The 20,471-nt window shown below is 31.8% G+C and overlaps 2 protein-coding genes across 6 annotated transcripts in view; one reads left to right on the top strand and one right to left on the bottom strand.

Annotated features, from left to right (window-relative positions):
* Positions 1–4,797: 4,797 nt before the first annotated feature.
* Positions 4,798–7,901, top strand: LOC132944264 (52 kDa repressor of the inhibitor of the protein kinase-like). 4 transcript variants are annotated; one of them, XM_061013517.1, is made up of 6 exons: positions 4,798–5,416; positions 5,500–5,646; positions 5,845–5,933; positions 6,005–6,085; positions 6,135–6,161; positions 7,212–7,901. In XM_061013517.1, the coding sequence occupies exons 1-6, from the start codon at positions 5,319–5,321 to the stop codon at positions 7,229–7,231; spliced, it is 462 nt and encodes a 153-aa protein (XP_060869500.1). In that variant the 5' UTR covers positions 4,798–5,318; the 3' UTR covers positions 7,232–7,901. The 4 variants fall into 4 exon arrangements, with proteins under 4 accessions (XP_060869500.1, XP_060869501.1, XP_060869503.1 ...); XM_061013518.1 differs by having other exon boundaries at positions 4,800–5,416; positions 6,150–6,161; XM_061013520.1 differs by lacking the exon at positions 6,135–6,161 and having other exon boundaries at positions 4,801–5,416.
* Positions 7,902–11,921: 4,020 nt separating this feature from the next.
* Positions 11,922–20,471, bottom strand: part of LOC132944263 (major facilitator superfamily domain-containing protein 12-like) — a 45,008-nt gene continuing 36,458 nt past the window's right edge. The window contains exons 2-10 of one of the 2 annotated variants that reach the window (XM_061013516.1): positions 19,604–19,882; positions 19,176–19,386; positions 18,916–19,030; positions 17,087–17,311; positions 16,502–16,639; positions 16,305–16,416; positions 13,349–13,499; positions 13,128–13,246; positions 11,922–13,028 (exon numbers count right to left, since the gene is read on the bottom strand). In XM_061013516.1, coding sequence (XP_060869499.1) covers positions 12,913–13,028; positions 13,128–13,246; positions 13,349–13,499; positions 16,305–16,416; positions 16,502–16,639; positions 17,087–17,311; positions 18,916–19,030; positions 19,176–19,386; positions 19,604–19,868 — 1,452 coding nt within the window. In that variant the 5' untranslated portion in view covers positions 19,869–19,882 and the 3' untranslated portion in view covers positions 11,922–12,912. The remainder of the gene's footprint in view (positions 13,029–13,127; positions 13,247–13,348; positions 13,500–16,304; positions 16,417–16,501; positions 16,640–17,086; positions 17,312–18,915; positions 19,031–19,175; positions 19,387–19,603; positions 19,883–20,471) is intronic. The other variant, XM_061013515.1, reaches the window with a different exon arrangement.

Genomic DNA, 20,471 nt, shown 5'->3' with positions numbered 1-20,471 from the left:
TATTTTATATTCATATTATAACCCCCTTGCTTATAGGGTTACCTGATTTTAAAATCACCAAACCGGGAAAACATATTGAATAACCTTTTTTTTATATTGAAATAATAATATCCATTATTATATTTTATATTTATTATTTTATAATTAGAAGTACAATAAAAAGTAATAATATAGTATAGTTATTATTTTCTTATGTATATAATATATACAATTTAAAATTATTTATAATGCTTATATTAAAAAGTTATTTTAAGTTTATATTAATATTCACTGAAATCTTACTTATTTACTAATATGTTTCTTGTTAATGTATGCATCATCAATCATCATTTTTTTCATTAAATATTTGACGAATAAGACTTGCAGTACAAGAGTTACAGAGTTAAAGGCTTAAAGCTATATTTGCGCATAACAGTATGAAAAGCTAAGGTTACTTCTTTGGCCGCTAATTTCAATGATTCGTCGTTAGATTTTAATGGTGTAAAAAAATTATTTACTCTGCTATAACGGTCGACGATGTGAGCCGATTATCCGAAAGTGGGAGTCATCATGTTGGCGGGAGATGCGCGAACTACGACGAGTTTTGGTCTCTCGGCGCAACTAGTATAGATGTCAATGCAGACTTTTGTTCCATTTTATGTTTATTAGATTTATATGATAAGTTATATTACTTTTCCCACCATGGCTAACTGAAAATGTACTCAAGCATACAGTACATTGCACATCGATATTATTGTTGGTTTTTACCTTTTTAATGAATGGAAATTCGTTTTGTAGTTTGTCAGCGAAGCTGCATAATCGTTTTGGAGCCATAATATATAATATATATAAAAGTTCGTAATTATTACAATACAATATTCACGATAAGTTATTAAATTTAAATGCGGGAACAACACAAGTTCACAATACACGGAACGTATAATCATAGAATAGATTAAATTTCATATATTCATATATTTCAAATTTCATATATTCTGTGGTATAATCGTCAATTCTAAAAATTGTATACGCTATGAAACATTAAATTATCGGTATTCGGCTATCGCTATCTCCGACAATTATTTATTTATAGTTATTCGTGCATGACAACAATAAATTCGAGACTAATAATTTTAAGAAACCGGTACGTATCCATGTCCCGGCCGGGAGTTGAAAAATATCGGTACTGTGTAGTGAAAACCGGTAGTGTCCCGGCGAAATCGGGACGAATGGCAACCCTATGACCTTGCATGACGCGTAAACGTTTTTCTTTCATGAAATTATTGTTTTCGTATAATAATTTGGTTGATGCATAGATCCCCGCACAATGCATTACCTTTGCCTTGATTACATTTTATTTATTCTAATTTTATTTTAATACAATAATTGTTATTTATACTGAAATCTATACCACGGTCCTTACAAAACACAAGCTTTTGGTTACATCTTATATTCATATCATATCCTCCTCCATGCATGACGCTTAAAATAAATAAAACCAAATCGTTTCTTTCATGAAATATTGTGTTCGCAGAATAGTCTGGTTCAAATTCAGTCTTGAGCGAAATGCGGCCCGCGACTGAAATAGCTCACTCCCCGCCATTGCCACACAATATACTATTTCGTCACGCCTATACCGAAAGTTTGGTTTTCGATGGCGGTTGAAGCGTTGGAAAGCGTCCTTTTTCCGTCCAGCGGGCGGTAAAGCGGGAATCCCCCCCCCCCAATAGTGCCGGGCGGTAAAGTGGAAATCCGAAAAAGTGCAGGGCGGTAAAGTGGAAATCCCAAAAAGTGCAGGGCGGTAAAGTGGAAATCCCAAAAAGTGCTGCGCGCGTATATACCCTGCACAAACAGTCACTGAAATCTATACCACGGTCGTCGGTTCCTAACAAATCATAAACTTTCGGTTATATCTCATAATCGTAATATAATAACCTCCATGCGCTTAACGCTTAAAATAAATAAAAACCATATCGTTTCTTTCGTGAAATATATTGTTGTCGTATAATAATTATAGTCTAGTTCAGCGGTTCTTAACCTGTGATCCTCGGCCCCCTGTGGGTCCGCGATACTCATGTCGGGGGGCCGCGGCAGCCTTAACACATAACATACGTCAGTAAGTGACATGAATGCACTATTACAATATTGTTGGATTATTATTATTTATTTTTTCATATAATATATATATAATATGTAGATTCTACACCAAATAATTGTGTTATCAATATTTATTAAGTAAAATCAGTTTTCTTGTTCATATACGAAATGTATATGCGTACAGCGCTGTAGTCTCGGAAGTCTTATATTCACTGCCACTATTAGTGCAGCTGATCGATCGCAGTCAACTATAGTTTTATACATATTACATTTTTATATTCACTGCCACTATTAGTGCAGCTGATCGATCGCAGTCAACTATAGTTTTATACATATTACATTTTTATATTCACTGCCACTATTAGTGCAGCTGATCGATCGCAGTCAACTATAGTTTTATACATATTACATTTTTATAAAAAATTATATGTAATACCAATAATTATAAATGTGTATGTTTTGTTATGTCTACTTATGTAATTTGTTGTATAAAACAATGATTAAAATTTTGGTTATGAGATGTTTTGTAAAAATAAAAGTATTTGGAAAAAAATTTGGTAAGGGGGTCCGCGATATACAAAATATGGTTAAGAACCGCTGGTCTAGTTGTTGCATAGATCCCTGTATTACCTTTACCATTATCGATGAATGCAGAGACGTGACAAAAAATAGTATGTGTGGCTCGTGCGGGAAGGCAATTTCAGTCTTGGGCGAAATGCGGCCCTCGCCCGCGACCGAAATAGCTCACTTCTCGCCCTTGCCACACAATATACTATATACATTTTAAGTATTAATAATGATGAAAAACATAATTTATTTAGTAAAAAGTAAATTTATTTATTTTGTATTTGTATATATTGTTCAATATTTTTACTTTTAATGTTTTAAAATAGTTTTTCCGGGGATGTGTTGATCCGTTTAGAGGGTGGGGGACATCCAAATAATCGGGGGAGGAGGCAACATCCAAATAATCAGGGAATACTACATAGGGGAGAGGGTGAAACGTCCTACATGGCTAAATTAATTTTTGATAGACTCAATTTTTTTTTAATTCGATTGTTTTCAGTGTATTTTTAAGTTTTTTTATTTTTCTAACAATACTGTTTAATTTTAATTACCATGCGAACAAACGTGTTACGCCCATTTCCAGGTCCAGATTTGAGTATTTGACGGGGGCATTAAGGGCATATGCCCTAGGGCCGGGTCCTCAAATTTTTATAGGCCCAATCATAAAAACGGGTTCCCGTTTCATATTTAAAAAAAAACAAGTGGGTGTCGCTCTGCAGTACAGCTGTAATGAATGCTGTTAAATTTGAATTCAATGATATAATATTATAATATCATTAGATACGAAAAATGATTCTGAGCAAAGACTGTCAGTCACCTGTAACATTACTAAGTATATTTGATGATATTATTGTGAATAAAGTAATTCATTTACTAATTTACGTAAAACCTTGTTTTAAATTTTCAAAGAAAAGCCTTATCTATAAAAGTTGAACATTATAAACATTTTGTCAAAATTTTAACTTCAAATACTTATAAAACATTTTTATTGACATTTAAAAAAAAAAAAAAAAATTAGAATCTTCAAATGACCGTAAACAGTTCAAAACAAGTCAAAACATTTTTGAAATTCTGTGATGCAAAGAAAATGATAACCGTTCAGTAAAACTTTCATGTATGATGTATCTACGGTCATTTTTTTTAGTTTCACCAAAAAACCAAAATCGAATTAGTTGAAAACCAATTTCACGTGAAAATTCTCGGTTTTCCTTATTTAATTTTGTTTTCCTAGCGTTTTTAAAAACTACTGGGAATTTTTGAACAAAGTTGTACAAAATACCAACTAGATTCAATTTAAAAGATACTATTGAAGAAACTCTTAGCATTTTTAATGTCCTCAAAGGTGATGACAGATTGACAGACACAAATAAAAGAAAAACACACATCATTGTAAAACCGAAACATTCATCGATCCGCTTTGAATCTAAAATATTATTTGAAAATAGCTTTTGTCATGCATATTTTCATCTATAAAAAAAAAAAATATATACACAATTTATTATTATAACAATAAACATTCAATACCAACCTCCAAATATATTAAATTAGGTATACGCATTATAGTTTTCATAACTTAAACTATCAACTTTTATGCATCGACTCGTTTGTGAACTTTATTGCTGGGTGCCAATATGCCCAATATTACTAATAAGAATCGGAAAAATATAGGGGCGCCAAACAACAACCCGCCAACGACCAAATGGCGCCACACGTCAGACCGCACATGAACGCAATCATAACAATTATTTAAAAATCTTGTCGGCGGACCGAGGGCCCTTTCAGCTTCAACAACAACAATAACAACAAGTAACAACAATAGCGACAACAATAATAACATTCAATATTGTTTGTGTACTTCGCACCGCAGCAGCAATACACAAACACACACCACACGGCACACACACACGTACACAGACACAGCATTACAATTTACAGCAACAGGGCCCGTGGGCCGGTCACCGGTGGTGGGGATGCCGCACGTTGTTGTGAACGTGTCCGTGTGAGTGTGCGTGCGCGCGCGTATTTACATGTGATCCACGGCGGCCGCAAGGGACACGCGGACGGCGAAATGTACGTGTCGAGGTAAGTGGTAACCCGCACGGCACACGCACACGTACGACGGCCGTCTCGCAATGGCCGCCTGACGCACGCACGCACACGATCCGTCGACATGCAGTGTACACGCACGCGCACTGCGACACTCGTTACCCAAACGTTACGTGTGGGCACTAGCGCGTGCGTTCGAATACCGTACGCGCGCCGTCGTGTATTATATTAATATATCGTACGTTCGTACCATTGTTGTACCGTCCGCAGTACCAGGTAAATAATAAAACATCGTGTCCGTTCCGTCAGACAAACCGACACACGCAGTGTTATTGCACGGACCGAGGAAAATAGAAACAGCGCACCGCCTGGCGGACGATGCCGCCAACGCGATCCGTTATCACGCAGCCCGTTATCAGCGCGTGAAACAACGTTTTAATTTTTAAAAAAAAAAATTTCCTCAGACTTCGGCGGCGCGCGTCTCAAATTTTCCACCGTCTGCCCCGTTTCCCACGACGTGCGCGCGTGTGTGCCCCAGAGCACAGTAAGGACGTACCGTAACGCATTGCCGCCGCCGACGCTGCGCGCCCGCCGAACGCCGCCGCGCGCACGACGACGACCACCACACGATGCCGTCGCACATGAACTGTTGTTTCAACAAATGCACCAACTCGAGTCGGAGCACGCAGAACCTGTCGTTTCACAAGTTCCCGACCAACGAGAGCCTGTGAGCATTTATCGACGACTCCGTCCGTCCCTCTAACGCCGTTTGCTTGACGTTTTTTTTTTTTTCCACCCCACTTTTCTCAGGTGTAAACAATGGGTCGAACTGTGTCAGAACGACAAAGTCATTCAGAAGTTCAAGAACCACGGTTCCAGCCAGGTGTCCAAGAGTTTCAGGATATGTTCCGAACACTTCAAGCGGGAAGACTATGTTTTGTGGACGTCGAAAAAAAAGTCAGTATACCTCCCTACCTATAATATACTATATAGTATATTGTACTATAAATTATTACTATTATTATTATTATTATTATTATCATCTTCATTGTTAACGTTGCATGTCAACCGTCAACGGTGGTATGATGGTTGATCATTATTAACTGCGTTTCGTCTATCTGTTTTTGTTTCTGTCATTGTCGTCGTCGTCGTCAGGGTATTGCACAAAGGATCTATTCCGACGGGACAGCAGCTGATAAGCCCGAAAACGACACACTCGAACATTACCACTTGGAGTGATATGAGTATGTTGACTCATCAAAGTCAATGCCTGTTGTTGACCGATTGTTAATAATTTTGTTGCATTTTCTTTCAGTCACCGAGGAAGACGAGGCAGTCGCCAACAATGCAAGCTGGAGTCCACGCGGAACCCCAAATTTTGATCTATCTGGCTCAGGTAAGTTAGAGTGACTGAATTTTACATCAATGTCCTAATTAATTAATAGTTGTGTATTTTCTAGTACCTGAGCAGGGTAAGTAAAAGAACGATTAAATCCAGGGTGGAGTCCTTACAAAACTCCATGTTCTCAACTAAGCAGTCCAGATAAATAGATCATATTATGTTAAATTGTACCATTTTACTGAAAAGAAGCGCAGACTTTGTTAGCTTATTAAACAGTTAAATTTTTTAATAATTTGGAATACTATTTCATTTTTTTGCTCTTTGAATTTAAAAATTACCTTAAAGCCTTGGGGTGTTATTTATAATTTTTAGTTGTTAATGGTTTATAGTTTTAAAATTTTAAAATCAAATCAAAATGTTTTTTTTCTTATAAATGTTCAATTATCAAACCAATAAGCAGTTAAAAAAAAAAAATATTTTTTTTACTTACAAATGGATATGGTAGTGATTTAAATCTTAACAATTTATATGAAAGCCACTTAAAAATTTAAAAAATAATGAGAAAATGTTTTGTAAACGCTTTGACTAAGTCCAGCACCACATACACGTTATAATATTAGTGGCGCTTAGTTATTATAAAAGTTATTTGTAAATAATTTTAGATTTTAATTCAAAGACAACAAATGGCTATATTTTAAGAGTTGTACGAGTACATTTTGTAACAAGTTGAGATTAATAAATGGTGTGTATTCTGTTTACACTTTTTTCCACTCTTTTATAAAAATGCCTATATTTATGTCAAAATGTTTATTATGAAAATATTTATATACTATACAGTAAATGCATTGTATATGTATGAATGCATGCATATTATGCAATCATGCATATTAATGTATAAGCATTTAGATTTATGGTTATGATTATAATATTATAATAATTTTAATTAAACAAACTGTTTTATTGTTAATACTATATGGCTTCAACCATGGTTGTTGTGCAAAATTATGCTTTTATTAAAATAGTCGAAAGTGGTATACTTTTATATAAATATTAGTTCTTAACTTTTTTTTTACTATACTTAAACCCTAACAAATACTAAAACTATTTGTACTTGAGTTATTATGCTTACTCGTACAACTCTTTGTTTATTATTATGATTATTTTTTTTTTTTTTTTTTAGCTTTATCGATCATTTGGTAATAATTTCAAAAGATATTGTTGATCATACAATTGCTCCATTAATTATTATTGTTTCACTGTAAGAGGATAATCAATTCTTTGTTGATTATAGAATCATATTCTTAAAATTAGAAGACAACTTCTTAGAAAAAATTTGTATTAAGTGATTTGAATATTACTTAAATTTTTATGAATATTATATTATAATTAATTGTAAAAATGTGAGCATTCTTGTATTCGTGAAAAATCATTATTAAATATTTTTTTAAGTTATTACTTAATTTAGTGTTTTATTATGATATTGTAAGATGAACACTTGGCTAAAAACCAAAACTGCCTTTTTAACAGAATTTTTTAAATCTTCAGTTGTTCATTTTTATCAGGAAAAGAAACATCAGCGCTTGAAATGAATCAGTATCAAAACTCAATTGATAATAATATTATTATGTGTTATAGGAGATATTAAAAAGTATAACACTAATTTTTGTAAAACCTAAACGGTGTGCAGCGTATTATTGTTGTTTTTTTTGTACAATTATTGTTTATTTTTTTTTTAAATAATTATTGATATTTAGATTGGTAAAGGGTGTATATAAAATTGTATTAATATAAAAAATAACGGGCCTTATTGTTTTCTGAGTACATTAATTTACACAAATAAATAAAAATAATTGAAACACCATAAAATCAATCCTAGTGTATTTAACATCATTTTCATTATGTTTTTACTTTTAAGAAATATTTGGATATGAAAAACAACAAAAATTTCTAAAGTCTAGTGTAATATAATATAATTTATACTACGTGATTTATTTCATTCACACGGACCATTCACAATTTGTCAAGTGTTAATAAAGCTACATTTACAATAACAAAAAAAAAAAAAAAAAAAACAATATATATCAAAATCAAAAATTATGTTATAAATTATAATTGTTACTTTCAATTTGATATAATAGTAAACCAGGTTTCAAATTATGTAAAAACAGAAAAACTTACACAGACATAATATTTGATAATGAATGGTTTGTGTTAAAAAATAAATTACTCTGTATGTATAAAATATAATATCTGTTATTGAATAATAATTCATATTCAAATAGGTACATGTATTTTTATTTTGTCTGTCATTAAAAATGTAATAATAAAATACAATATTTCTTAATCGCCTTTAATTTATTAAATAATTCTCATTTGCTCACTTAAAGCCATTAAATATATGTATTATAAATGCTGTTGAGTAGCGTTGTATGTGTTAAAGTAAAAATGCATTGAATTGTTAAAATGTATTTAACTCCTCTATAACCTTTAATAAAAAAACAAAAATCAGGGAACTCGCTCTGCTATATTGTGGCCCATAGGGTCAAATATAACCCCATCATTGAACTATTTTATTGTACATTAATATTCCCATGTTAAATTTATTTTTCTAATATTAAGGGGGGGGCTGATGCCGGTTTACAATTTTAGTTAACACCTTAATTATACTTTTTCTCAAATCTATTGCCCGATACTTAATTAGTTGAGGAGGCGTGGGTTATACTGAAATAAATTAATATTAAAATAATTATCACTTTTGTAATCATTTATCACAATTTTGTTCCACGTCAGAACATAGTAAATAATGTCATTTTAGATTCTGAGCAGAGTGAGTTAGTATTTTTGAGTGGTAAAAATTGAAAATTCCGAGTACTTTTCTTAATAATCGAAAAACATGTGGTAAAACTGGAATTTTTACGCAATACCGGTTTTTGACAAAATCAGTACTGTTCTTTTGGTTTAGGTAACTAAAACTTACTAATAACCGTAAATAGTAAATACCTACTAAATATTTAACTAAAGTTGTATATGCTTTATGAGCTATTTCAGATATATAATGAAATTTTTTTATTTTATGTACCTAGTTATTTTCTACTTTATGCGTGGATATTTTCAGTTGGTCATTAAGTCGGTAAATTGAATACAGTTATAGTGGCTGTTGCAACTTTGCAAATCATGTTTAACAAATCTATAAATGTCAATCAAATTTTATTTGTTGGGTAAAATAACGTGTAAAATTAATACAAGATTCATGATATATTGTTACGATATCAGTTGAAAAATATTAAAAATACATAGGCGCAATGTTTTTTTTACAAGCATTTAAAGTTCGATTTTTGACGAAGTTAATTAAATTGAAAATGTTAAAATGATTATGTAGTTAAAAATGTTCAACTTTTATAGCTAAGGATTGACAATTTAAAACAAGGTTCTTCCGAAGAAGGTTATTCTGCTACTAAAAAATATAAAAATACAATTTTATATCAATGTTTGTATCATTGAATTCGAATTTAACACCATCCATTACAGTGATCCGCTTGTAACCTAGCAGAGGGACACCCACTTACCCGCTTTTTTTTATATCTATGACTAATAATATACATTCATAATTTATTAAAACCTTGCATTCAATTTTCAAACTTAAGATGTTAAAATTTTCAATTTAATAAATTTTCAAATGTTTGTGATTTTGATGAATTTTACAAACATTTTTGTTAAAGAACGTTGAAGTTTTTAATTCGCTTCAAAAAAAAGCTGTTACTGTATTTTTGATATTTTTGAATTGTGGTAAGAAACTAAGAACTACTTATATAATGGTACCTTTTGCATAGGCGAAACTACGAAACTAGGCCTTGGCCCATGTTAATCGCGCCCCGTAATTAGAGTAGTCAGTAGGTATCTACGGGGGGGGGGGGGGGTACTACTGGTACTATTATACGTAATACGTTTATGGTCTATATGTAATGTATTAAATGGATATAATATACACGATCTCCTGCTCGCCACCACCCTAAGGTATACTATGCCGTGCCAACGCTTGGTGGTCGTTAGGTACCTATTTTAAATTTTGAAATAAAACATAATTAAATGAAACCTATTTACGTGGAGCCTTGTTTTAAATTTTCAACCCTTAGCTATAAAAGTTGAGCATTTTATAAATTTTTAACTACAATATAATTATTAAATTTTAAATGTGATACATTTTGTCGAAATTTAAATTTAAACTTAAAATGCTTATAAAAAAAATTGTGCCTATGTATTTTTAATAGTTATAGTTATAGTCATATCAACTGATACTGTAACAATATATCAGGAGCCTTGCATTCAATTTTCACGCTTTTTTACCCAACAAACAAAATAGTATTATATATTTTATAGAAAAAAAAACTAAAAAAATTAAATACTGACTGTGTCCGTAAAGAAACAAACAGCTCAAAAAGAGTGAAAATATTTTCAAAATTTTATGGTGTATAGAAAATGAAAATATAAACATTCAGTAAAATTGTCATGTATATCTACAGTCATTCGTTTTTTAATTACTACAAAAAAAGAAAATCGAGTAAATATCAAATGTTGTAAAAACATGAGTTTCAAACGCTCATAGAATTTAATTTGGCTTTCTTCTAGACATTTAGATAAAGGTAGACAAACTTATGTGGAAACTTGTATTACATTTTCAAATCTTAGATTAAAAAAGAAAATTTTTATGAATTTCTAACTCAAATGATTTGCAAATTTTCGTCATTTTTACCTATTTTGTCAATATTTGAACTTTAAATGCTTATAAAAAAAAAATACCACTGAATTTTTATTTTTTTTTCATCTGCCTTTGAAACGATATACTAGGAGCCTTATATTAAATTTTCAAGTATTTTTAACCAACAAATAAAATTTTATTGATATTTATAGAAAAAAAACTAAAAAAAAATGGAAACTGAAAATGTCCATCAACAGCTCAAATTAAGTCAAAATATTTGGAAAATGTTATGGTGCATGGAAAATGCTAATATAAACATTCAGTCAAAATTCATGTACCGTCATTTGTTTAAGAGTTGCACCAAAAACCAATTTTGCGTAAAAATTCCCGTTTTTCCTTAATTTTTCTTTTGTTTTTCACGGCGCTTTTGAAAACTACTGGAAACTTTTTTCTGTTGACCCCCTAAAGAACCAACTAGATTCACTTTCCTTTCAGAAAAGATACTATTGAAGAAAATCTAAGCATTTTAACTGTCCTAAAAGGTGATGACAGACACAAAAATAAAAAGAAACACACATCATTGTAAAATCAATACATCCATCGTTCCACGTTCTACATCCATGGTATCAATGAATTTTCCACCCCCTACTCAATACCATTTATAAGACTACATGTCTGAATTGATCGGAAAAAGTGGCCCAGTCTAATAAAAATGTCTAGTTCCGCCTATGACCTTTTGGATTATATCTTCAAACAATTTTCACTCAAAAACAAAATTGTATCATACATAAATCGAAAATTTAAAATTTCTATAAATAGCACAGAAAAAAAAAATGATATCAAGTTGAGAAAACGCATAGGTATATACATATTTGGTGACACATTAAAGTTTCAGAAATTAATTTTTTAATTAGAAAATATAGATTTTGTTGAAAACAGGTTATTTATAAAAATTCTCTTAATTTGCCACTTGCCAGAATACTACGAATAGAGGACGGTGTATACTGTATGCTTCTTTTTGAAGTTTCATTATTTAATGAAACACACACGTTTGGGTAGATGTAGGTAATATAAAATAATGTATAATATATTTGAGATAACGTAAAAATAAATCTTGATACAAACATAATAAAATATAACAAAAAATAATAAAAAAAAATTACATTTTCAAACGTTTACAAATTGTGTTAGTAATAATATATTTCATAAAATATAGTGTGTAACATAAAACAAAAATAATTGATTATTATTTCTTTTAAATAAAATTTAAATATTGATCAATTAAATATATTTATAATAATTAGATAATAATTAATAATAATGAATAATGGTAATGTATAATTAATTAGCTTTGGAGGGAAACGTTAATATTGTCTACTTATACTAAGCAATTGTACCGTACAACAATTTATAAAAATCTTAATTAAAAAGAAAAAAATACTGTTAAAAACCAAAACATAGTTTAACAATAGTTTTAGCATAATATTTATAAATTTTAACAGCTTTTCACTGTACCTACCTATTAATAATAATAAAAAAAAAAACAATTTTGTATATTATGTACAAAATAACATTTAAAATTAAACTCATAATCCATTAAATTTGTAATTTAAAGACTAGTATAAAAAAGAATATATATCTTTAGCCTCTTTACCTTTTTTCAAAATATTATTTCAATACAATTATTATCACATAGTTGTTTGAAAATAATAGTATTTACATTGTCTTGTTATTATTTAGAATATCAGATGCAATGTGGACATCGATATTCTATATATAAAAATAAATAATTAATAACAATAACAATTCGTACTATGCCTTAGCTTGATTAAAATATAAATATAAATGTTTTGATTAAAATTACACAATTTTAACAGCTGTTGAAGTAGGCAACTCAAGTAACTGGATACAATAAACTAATATCAAAAATATGGTATAATCTAAACACGGTTTTATCATCAATTACCTCAAGTCTATAGCACGACCCTTGTGCGTATGAGTGTACGTCTTACTATTATTATTTATTAGTTTTAGACGTTACCTACCGCATTATACAATTTATAAACAACACAATAATGTCTACACGCTAATTAATTAATTAAATACAAATAGTCACTTGTTTACTGTAAATTTATGTTTCGTTTTAAAATATCATATTATCGATTTTGACTAGATGATCATTCCGTCATGATTTTACCGAGTTGCTGGGTAGGGCCTCTTGTCCCTTTTCGATCGAATGCTTTTTCGATTGGTCGGCGTGTTGATTGCCGCCCGAATGCGTTTCCGGGACTTCCTGCACAACTATTTCAAGAACATAATATGCGGTTATAAGTTATGACATCGGTTATCAACCATCTGGTCGGTAACCGGTAATGTTAAAATCAAGTTGAGACAACTCACCTGGACTTGGACGTCCACCGTAGGGCAAACTGATGACCGCGATGAACGCCAAACACGACGGAATCGTCCAATTGTAGACCATCACGTCACGATAGTAACTCGGACACGACTCGCAGTGCCTGTAGCAAGAAGTTGTGACCGGGTTAGTGGTACAAATGATGCATACATATAATAATATTAACGATCTTTGAAAAAAAAAAAAAACGGTTTTCGGCACTTACAAAGACTGGACGGCCATGACTACGGCCCCGTTGCATACTTTGTCGGTAAAGCTCATCAGGCCGAACGTGAAGGCGCCCCTGTGCGTCCTGTCGCCGATAAAATCAGTGGTCAGTGCTTGACTGGTGACCAATACCACCGAACAAGCAATACCTACAAAAACCACAAAACGCAGACACACGTCAAAAACGACAACCGACAAGACTTATTTTAGTATTATTATTATTATTATTGCTGCGCTACGCGGTATGCATTTGTAGGACGTACATTCAAGTCTTAGACCCATATGGACCAAAATGTACACTAAATTCGATCCGAAAAATAGCCAAATGAGTCCGAAAAATATTTTTCTTGCCATTTTACAGGTTTAGAACTGTCAGACGTCAGTACACAACAAAAATCAAACAATATTATAGTTGACTATCAAATGGCAAACATTAATAAAATTATTAATGGCTCATTAAATACACATGTATTTTATTGCAATTTAATATTTTTCATTAATTATTATTATCGTAACATATATGTATATCGCTTTACCGAGTACCGACGATTTATATTAACGAATTGCACTAGCGGCATTAAACAAAATTCAGCCACAACTTTAAAAAAAGAAAATGTTAAGGAAATCAATATGAAAGTTGAGAATAAAATGACAATTTTTTCACTAAACAAAAATAATTGTAGGGGCAGATACATATTTATAATTTTCTTTTGATTATAATAAAATGAAAATCCCTGTAAATATCTTTACTTTTGTGCGATTTCAACTCGAAAGAACAAAAAATGAAATTTTTCTATTTATGGCTTTATTGCACTACCTTTTAAATTGATTTTAATATTTTAAAATGTATTAAGTATTAAAAATTATAATTTAATTAATATAATAATATTATTAAATACGTTGATATAATTTTTAGTTTATAAAATGAACAACTTCAGTCTCTTGAATGTTTGATTATTTTTAACAATATTAACATTGAATTATAACAATTTGTATATTAAATTATTATTATTACAAAATAATATTATAATTTTAAAATTATAATAATAATATCACTTTTTGTATAAAACAAAAAATAAATAACATCTCTCTTGTCTCTTAGTTTCCATATTTTTTTAAATATTTAATTTTTCCTCAATTTATCAATTTTTTACCGTGGTTGAGTACATATTGCTAATCATATAATCATAGAGACTAGAATTTTTTTTTATTAATTATCCCGCGGCAACTTAAGCCATTGGGTAGTTTTTACTGTGTGGGAGGGTACTGTAGGTTATAAACACGTTTATACAGTTTAGCAAATTTTTTAGAGGGCAATTGTAGGTATCTGCCATGCCCGGCTGGGGGATGGCGGCACTTCTCTCCGGACACCGTGACTTGCCCGAAGAAAAATGCCGCCCGCAGCCGAGATTTTGAATCGGTGTCGCAGGTTTCTAATACCCTCAAACATATTTACCCCCCGGTAAAAATATACTAGGATAGGTTAGGATTATTTTACCGGTAAAATTGATCAACAGGGGGGTAAAAAAATACTAGGATATTTTTACCCCCCCCCGGTAAAATTGTTTGACAGGAGGGTAAAAAAATACTAGGTTATTTTTACCCCACCGGTAATAACGTGTTTTTAAGGGGGGTAAAAATATCCTAGCTTATAATTAACGATATTTTAAAAATATATTAGGATATATTTACCTCCCATTGAATTTTTATAGTAGATTATTTTTACCCCCCCCGGTAATAATGTGTTTTTAAGGGGGGTAAAAATATCCTAGTATATTTTAAAAATATCGTTATTAATAAGTCTTAATATGATAATATCTCTATATGTTTAAATGTCTGTCTGAATAAGTGGTATTCGTGGAAGTAGTACCTATACGTTTTCGCCTTTATGAGGTCCAATTAGAATTGTTGCTTCAATTAATTGTTTATCAATTTTTAAATAATAATAGTGTGCAATTGCATAACTTTGGCTGATTGATTCTTGGTAATACAATTTTCAAATTCAGAATATAAGATGGCAATTCGGGAACATAATTGGAAATTTCGTTGGAAGATGCAATATGTACTTTATTTTACAATTTTGAAATGTAAACGTTATGTTTTATTGATAATAATTGATAGTTACTTTACTATAGTTGACAATCTTCTGAGACCGCAATCTACTAATTAGATACAGTATTTAGGCTTATAAAACATGCGCGTACTCGAATGTAACATGCGGAATCGTGTAGGTATGTATATGAATGGTTATTCAAATAGGCACAATGCACATAGGTAAGCTATAAACATATTTTGTACTCGACGCAATTCATAAGCACAACTAGACGTAAATTTCAGGGGGTGTTAAAATTGGTAACAATCGACCAATTAATTCGCAACCCATGCTCCTTTAAAACAACTTTAAATTAGATAGTACATTAATTAGTAGCTATTAGTAGTTATTTATAACTGATTTTAGGGTATTTGTAAATAGTAATACCTACCTATCTACTATAAAATTAAAAATTTTAATATAGTTATACCAGTGAACCGTTGTTGTAACGTAGCCATGAACGCAATTGTGGACGTAACCAATTTTTTTTATATTTTATTGAAAAACTGCGCTCACGTGGTTCAAGGACTTAGGTATACTGGAATAATTATGATAGCAATTTGAAGCAATATATACAATAGTTAGGAAAACCTCTTTTTGTATGATATTCCCCAAGCCAAATGTCATTCATAATATTAATAATTGTGGTAAAAATTATAATCAAACCACTATACAGTTAATCTAAAATAAATAATTTCAAAATATAAATGCTAATATACCTAATGAATTTGAACAATCGGAAAACACATCGCGGTGCTTATTTTGAGTCTGGGGGTGGTAAAGACTCCCTAGCACCCCCCCCCCCCCCCCCCCCCCACTAGTGTGGCCAATGTCTTCAGACATATGTACAGCCACTACTTACCTATTATGATAGTGACCGCGTATACTTGATATTTGGCAAATGTGTCACCTTCGCCTACATAACACCAAAACGCCGAACCCAATGATAACACCACGCCAAACGAATAAGTGTACTGTAAAATGTTCAATCGTTAAATATAATATATTTTATAACGTTTGCTGTTTTGTGTCGGGTCATTCGAACAAAAACACTCGTACCTTTCTGCCGAGCTTCATGTTCATGGGCTTGTTGAGGAGCGACATACAAAAACTGCTGACGAACATTATCAAGGGCAACAGTGCTAGTTTTTCGGCTTCCAGTTTCAAAAAATCTTGTAAGTACATCGGCAAGAACACCTATATGTACAATATATATACAATATACGTATACAATATACATGCATGTACACGAAAACAATAATAAACAGTACCTATAATAACTATATATAGGGTTGTGAATTTTGTTGGAAAATGCATTAATTAAAATTTATTGTAAAACATACCTTTTTCAACACTACGTTTTAATTAGATACGACTCAATGTTGTCATTTTGTTATTTTCATACTTTTGCAAGTTTTTAGGTGTTTTTTTTTTTTTGTTGCCTTTTTAGATTATTTTTTTTCGTTTTTTTTTGTATTATTTTTCGTTGATATTTTTAATAATTTTGGTCTTTTCTAATTAGGCGTTTTATTTAATGCATTAAATTCACAGCCCTGGCAATAAAAATAATTCAAACACAAAACCCAGCGCGGGTTCGTTTGAAATATTAAAAATTCTATGCAAAAGCGCGTATTTTTTTTTTACCAAAGTCATGTTGACCGTGATCCGAGAACACATGTACACGACGGCCGTCTGGTAAAGGGTGATGCTTTTTAACATGGACCAAATGCTGTTGGCCGCGCGTTCAGCCTCCGTCTCTGTCATCAGGAGCTGTCGATTCACACGGTTGTTGATAAGTGGTTCGCGTACACCAATGTGAAATATTATGGTCGTCATAGCCCCGACAATCATTATCACCAATATTACTATCTATATAAACATTTACGGTCGTTTTATGATTTTTTTTTATTCAAGACATCTGATAAAAACGGGACTGTTATTTTTTTTGAATGAGAACATTTTTGTTTTTTGTTTGCATATTTTTAGGAGACGAACTACTGATGGTCGTGAAGTTGGCCCACCCACTTTCTCTCAAATAAATCTAACCAAAATCAACATTTAGCAAATAATTGTCAAGTATTTTCAATATAGCTTTTAAAATTTGAAAGTCATAATTTTCAACTATGGAACAAAAATAAAGAAAGGCAGCACCTTTTCTCACCCATCACGTTCGAGACTGCAGGTCTTGTTCAATTCCTTATAGTTGGCAAGTATTTGCAAGTCCACCCTACAACCTGTGTCAATTTTTCTAGTGTGGTAAGCCACAGATAGTAGGGTGAACTTGCAAATAGTTGCTAATTATCTAAGGAATCAAACGACATCAGTTTCGGACGTGTGGATAAAAAAAAGTTGATATAAATATATAATGGTTTAAAAATTTAAAAACCTAACTTCCAAATGTTTGCTAATTATTTAATAAATGTTGATATGAGTAATGGTTAGATTGATTCGAAATAAAGTGGGTTTGTCAAATTCGCGATCATGAACTATTGGAAAAAACACCTTACTTAGACATAGTTAAAATTATTATTTTAATACAATTATAAATATACAATGAGGTTTTGCTCGAATCTATAAAATCGTGTGAAAATTACTTTGGACAGTTTTCCTATACAACTTTGTTATTGCGTCACAACCGACATGTGCCCCACTAACTTGTACGTAATTTTATGAAAGTTTATTTAAATTAATCGAAAATTGAAAATTATTAAATTAAGATATTTCGGTAAAATTGCATAATGTAATGTCAAACCCCCTTAAGGATCCGAACGATACTGCAGTAGTTCATGAACAATCTCTCCTGACATTTCCCCCACGGATATTTTCTCCTTGTATATTTTCTTATATCCCACCTTTTTTTTTTTAAAAAAATGTATTTTTATTTAAAATTATTTATTTTTTTGTCTAATGTCTAATTTTGTTTTTATGTGTAATAAAAAAACAGAATACATTTCAAAATATTTTTATAAATACAATAATTGTCAGACATTGTCATTCGTTCCAACTTCCAACTTTTTCTAAGTTCAATTAGGTTAAGTTGACACTAATGATAATACTTACATAGGTATACATTTAATACATATATATTATATACTCAAAGCGTACGTTAATTTATATCATTATATGCGTAAATGTATGTGTTCATCATTGGGTATTAAATACGCCAACAATATGTAAAAATTAGTTTTTTTTACAGTACTTATAGAACTATACCAGGTACCTACCTCTATATATGATAATATCGTGTCAAACGTTTACTTATGTTTAACAACATACATAGAAGTAATGGTAAACAATTGTTATTACTATTATATCTAACTTTTTTTGTTTTAATTCTACTTAAATAAACGGTGCTTTAATAAATTTATAAAGTGGGCAGGCAATGCAGGTTATACATATATATATTATATACGGGTATACCGTATACGCGTATAGTGTTGGGAAAATAAATCAAAAAAGTATGTTATATGTACTTGGAATTCTTTTCTTTCCGAAGGTCCAAATTGAGTTTTGCTCGCGTTGTTACTTCTGAGCACGATATACGTGACTACGTACACCAGGATGTTTGCAAAGACGGTAAAACTATACCTGTGTAAGTATTGCAAACGCATATAAAAGTGATGATCGACAAATAAAAATAAAATAGGAAGCGTGCATGATACGACTGTACATATAGGCATGCTATTTAGCTATAGATTTGTTGTTATATATTTGTGGTTATAATAATATGTACCTGATGGATAGTAACGCCGTTCGTTCGTCCCTTATCGGCGTCAGGTCCGAAGCCAACGCCATGTGCGAGTTCTCGATGGATGCCCATCCGATTTGGAAGAAGACGATGAAGAAACAGTAGTACAGAGCGGTGTTCAGTTCGGAGCTCTCGACTTGTGGCAATATGGGCGGCGAGAACGCGAACGGCAAACTTATGAACACCAGTACACTGCCTGCAGCCGGAACGATGGATGATAATTATAATTAAGCGAATCGTATTTTACCTATATTATAGGGCAGGCGTGGTATACAAGACAGACTTGGGAATTGATTTTTTAAACCAATCGTTTGAATTTTTAACCAACCCAAGTTTGCCAATGCCTGTACATAACGTGTGCGAGCGAACATGCAATTACAGTTGTAATGATTGACTATTAAAATATATCTCACCGAACAGGTGCCAAGTCTTGCGGCGACCGTATCGATCGGTACAGTAGATGTTGGCGTTATCCGATAACACACCTATTGCGGCCGTCGCAACCGCGTCCGTTAGCTGGCCGACGAGCACCACAGCCCCGGCATTGATGCTGGATAGCTGCATGACGTAGTGGTAGAACACCAGGGCGTAGGTGAACCACATGGAGGCGACCAAGTCATTGAGCACGTGACCGACACCGTACGACACGAATGCAAACCATTTGAGCGAATCCGACATTTTACCCTCATCACCTGTTGCAACGATGAAAAAAAAAACTGTTTAGCTGTGAGATTTAGAAGATATGTACCTACACGTAAATATCTTACGGACCTGACCTAACGGATACCTCTGAAAAGCGGACAAGATGTCAGCGACCGAGAGTATCCGCGGTATTTATAGAGGTTTCGCGGTAATTGTAGTTTAATTTGCAGTATAGTTGAAATCCTGACTTTTGGGAATTTCATGGAAATATAGACGTGCTGTAGAGACGATATTTTATGGTATATTCAATGAGCGAGTAATGCCCGGTATAGGCCGTGGGGTACTCATGGGATTTTTTTTCAAGCGAGATACCTCCAAATTTTTACTGCAGGTTTTTAAACATTTTTACCAGGGTATAAAATAGCGGTTAGTAGCTATGAGTATAATGTATAATGCACCTATTATATATACTAACAATATGTAAAAATTATTTTTGATCTGAATTAAAAGAAAAAATAAAGATAAATTACACGATGGTCGCATAGGGGTAGCGGGGAAAGCGGCACTCAAAATCACACCAAAGCTTCTAAGTGCTAATGTATCATAATATTTTATATATATATTGTTTGTTCTGATTAT

Source organism: Metopolophium dirhodum, chromosome 5, assembly GCF_019925205.1.
Source record: "Metopolophium dirhodum isolate CAU chromosome 5, ASM1992520v1, whole genome shotgun sequence".
Lineage (NCBI taxonomy): Eukaryota > Metazoa > Arthropoda > Insecta > Hemiptera > Aphididae > Metopolophium > Metopolophium dirhodum.
The sequence above is the reverse complement of the archived record's forward strand: the minus strand, read 5'-3'. Positions and strand labels throughout refer to the sequence as shown.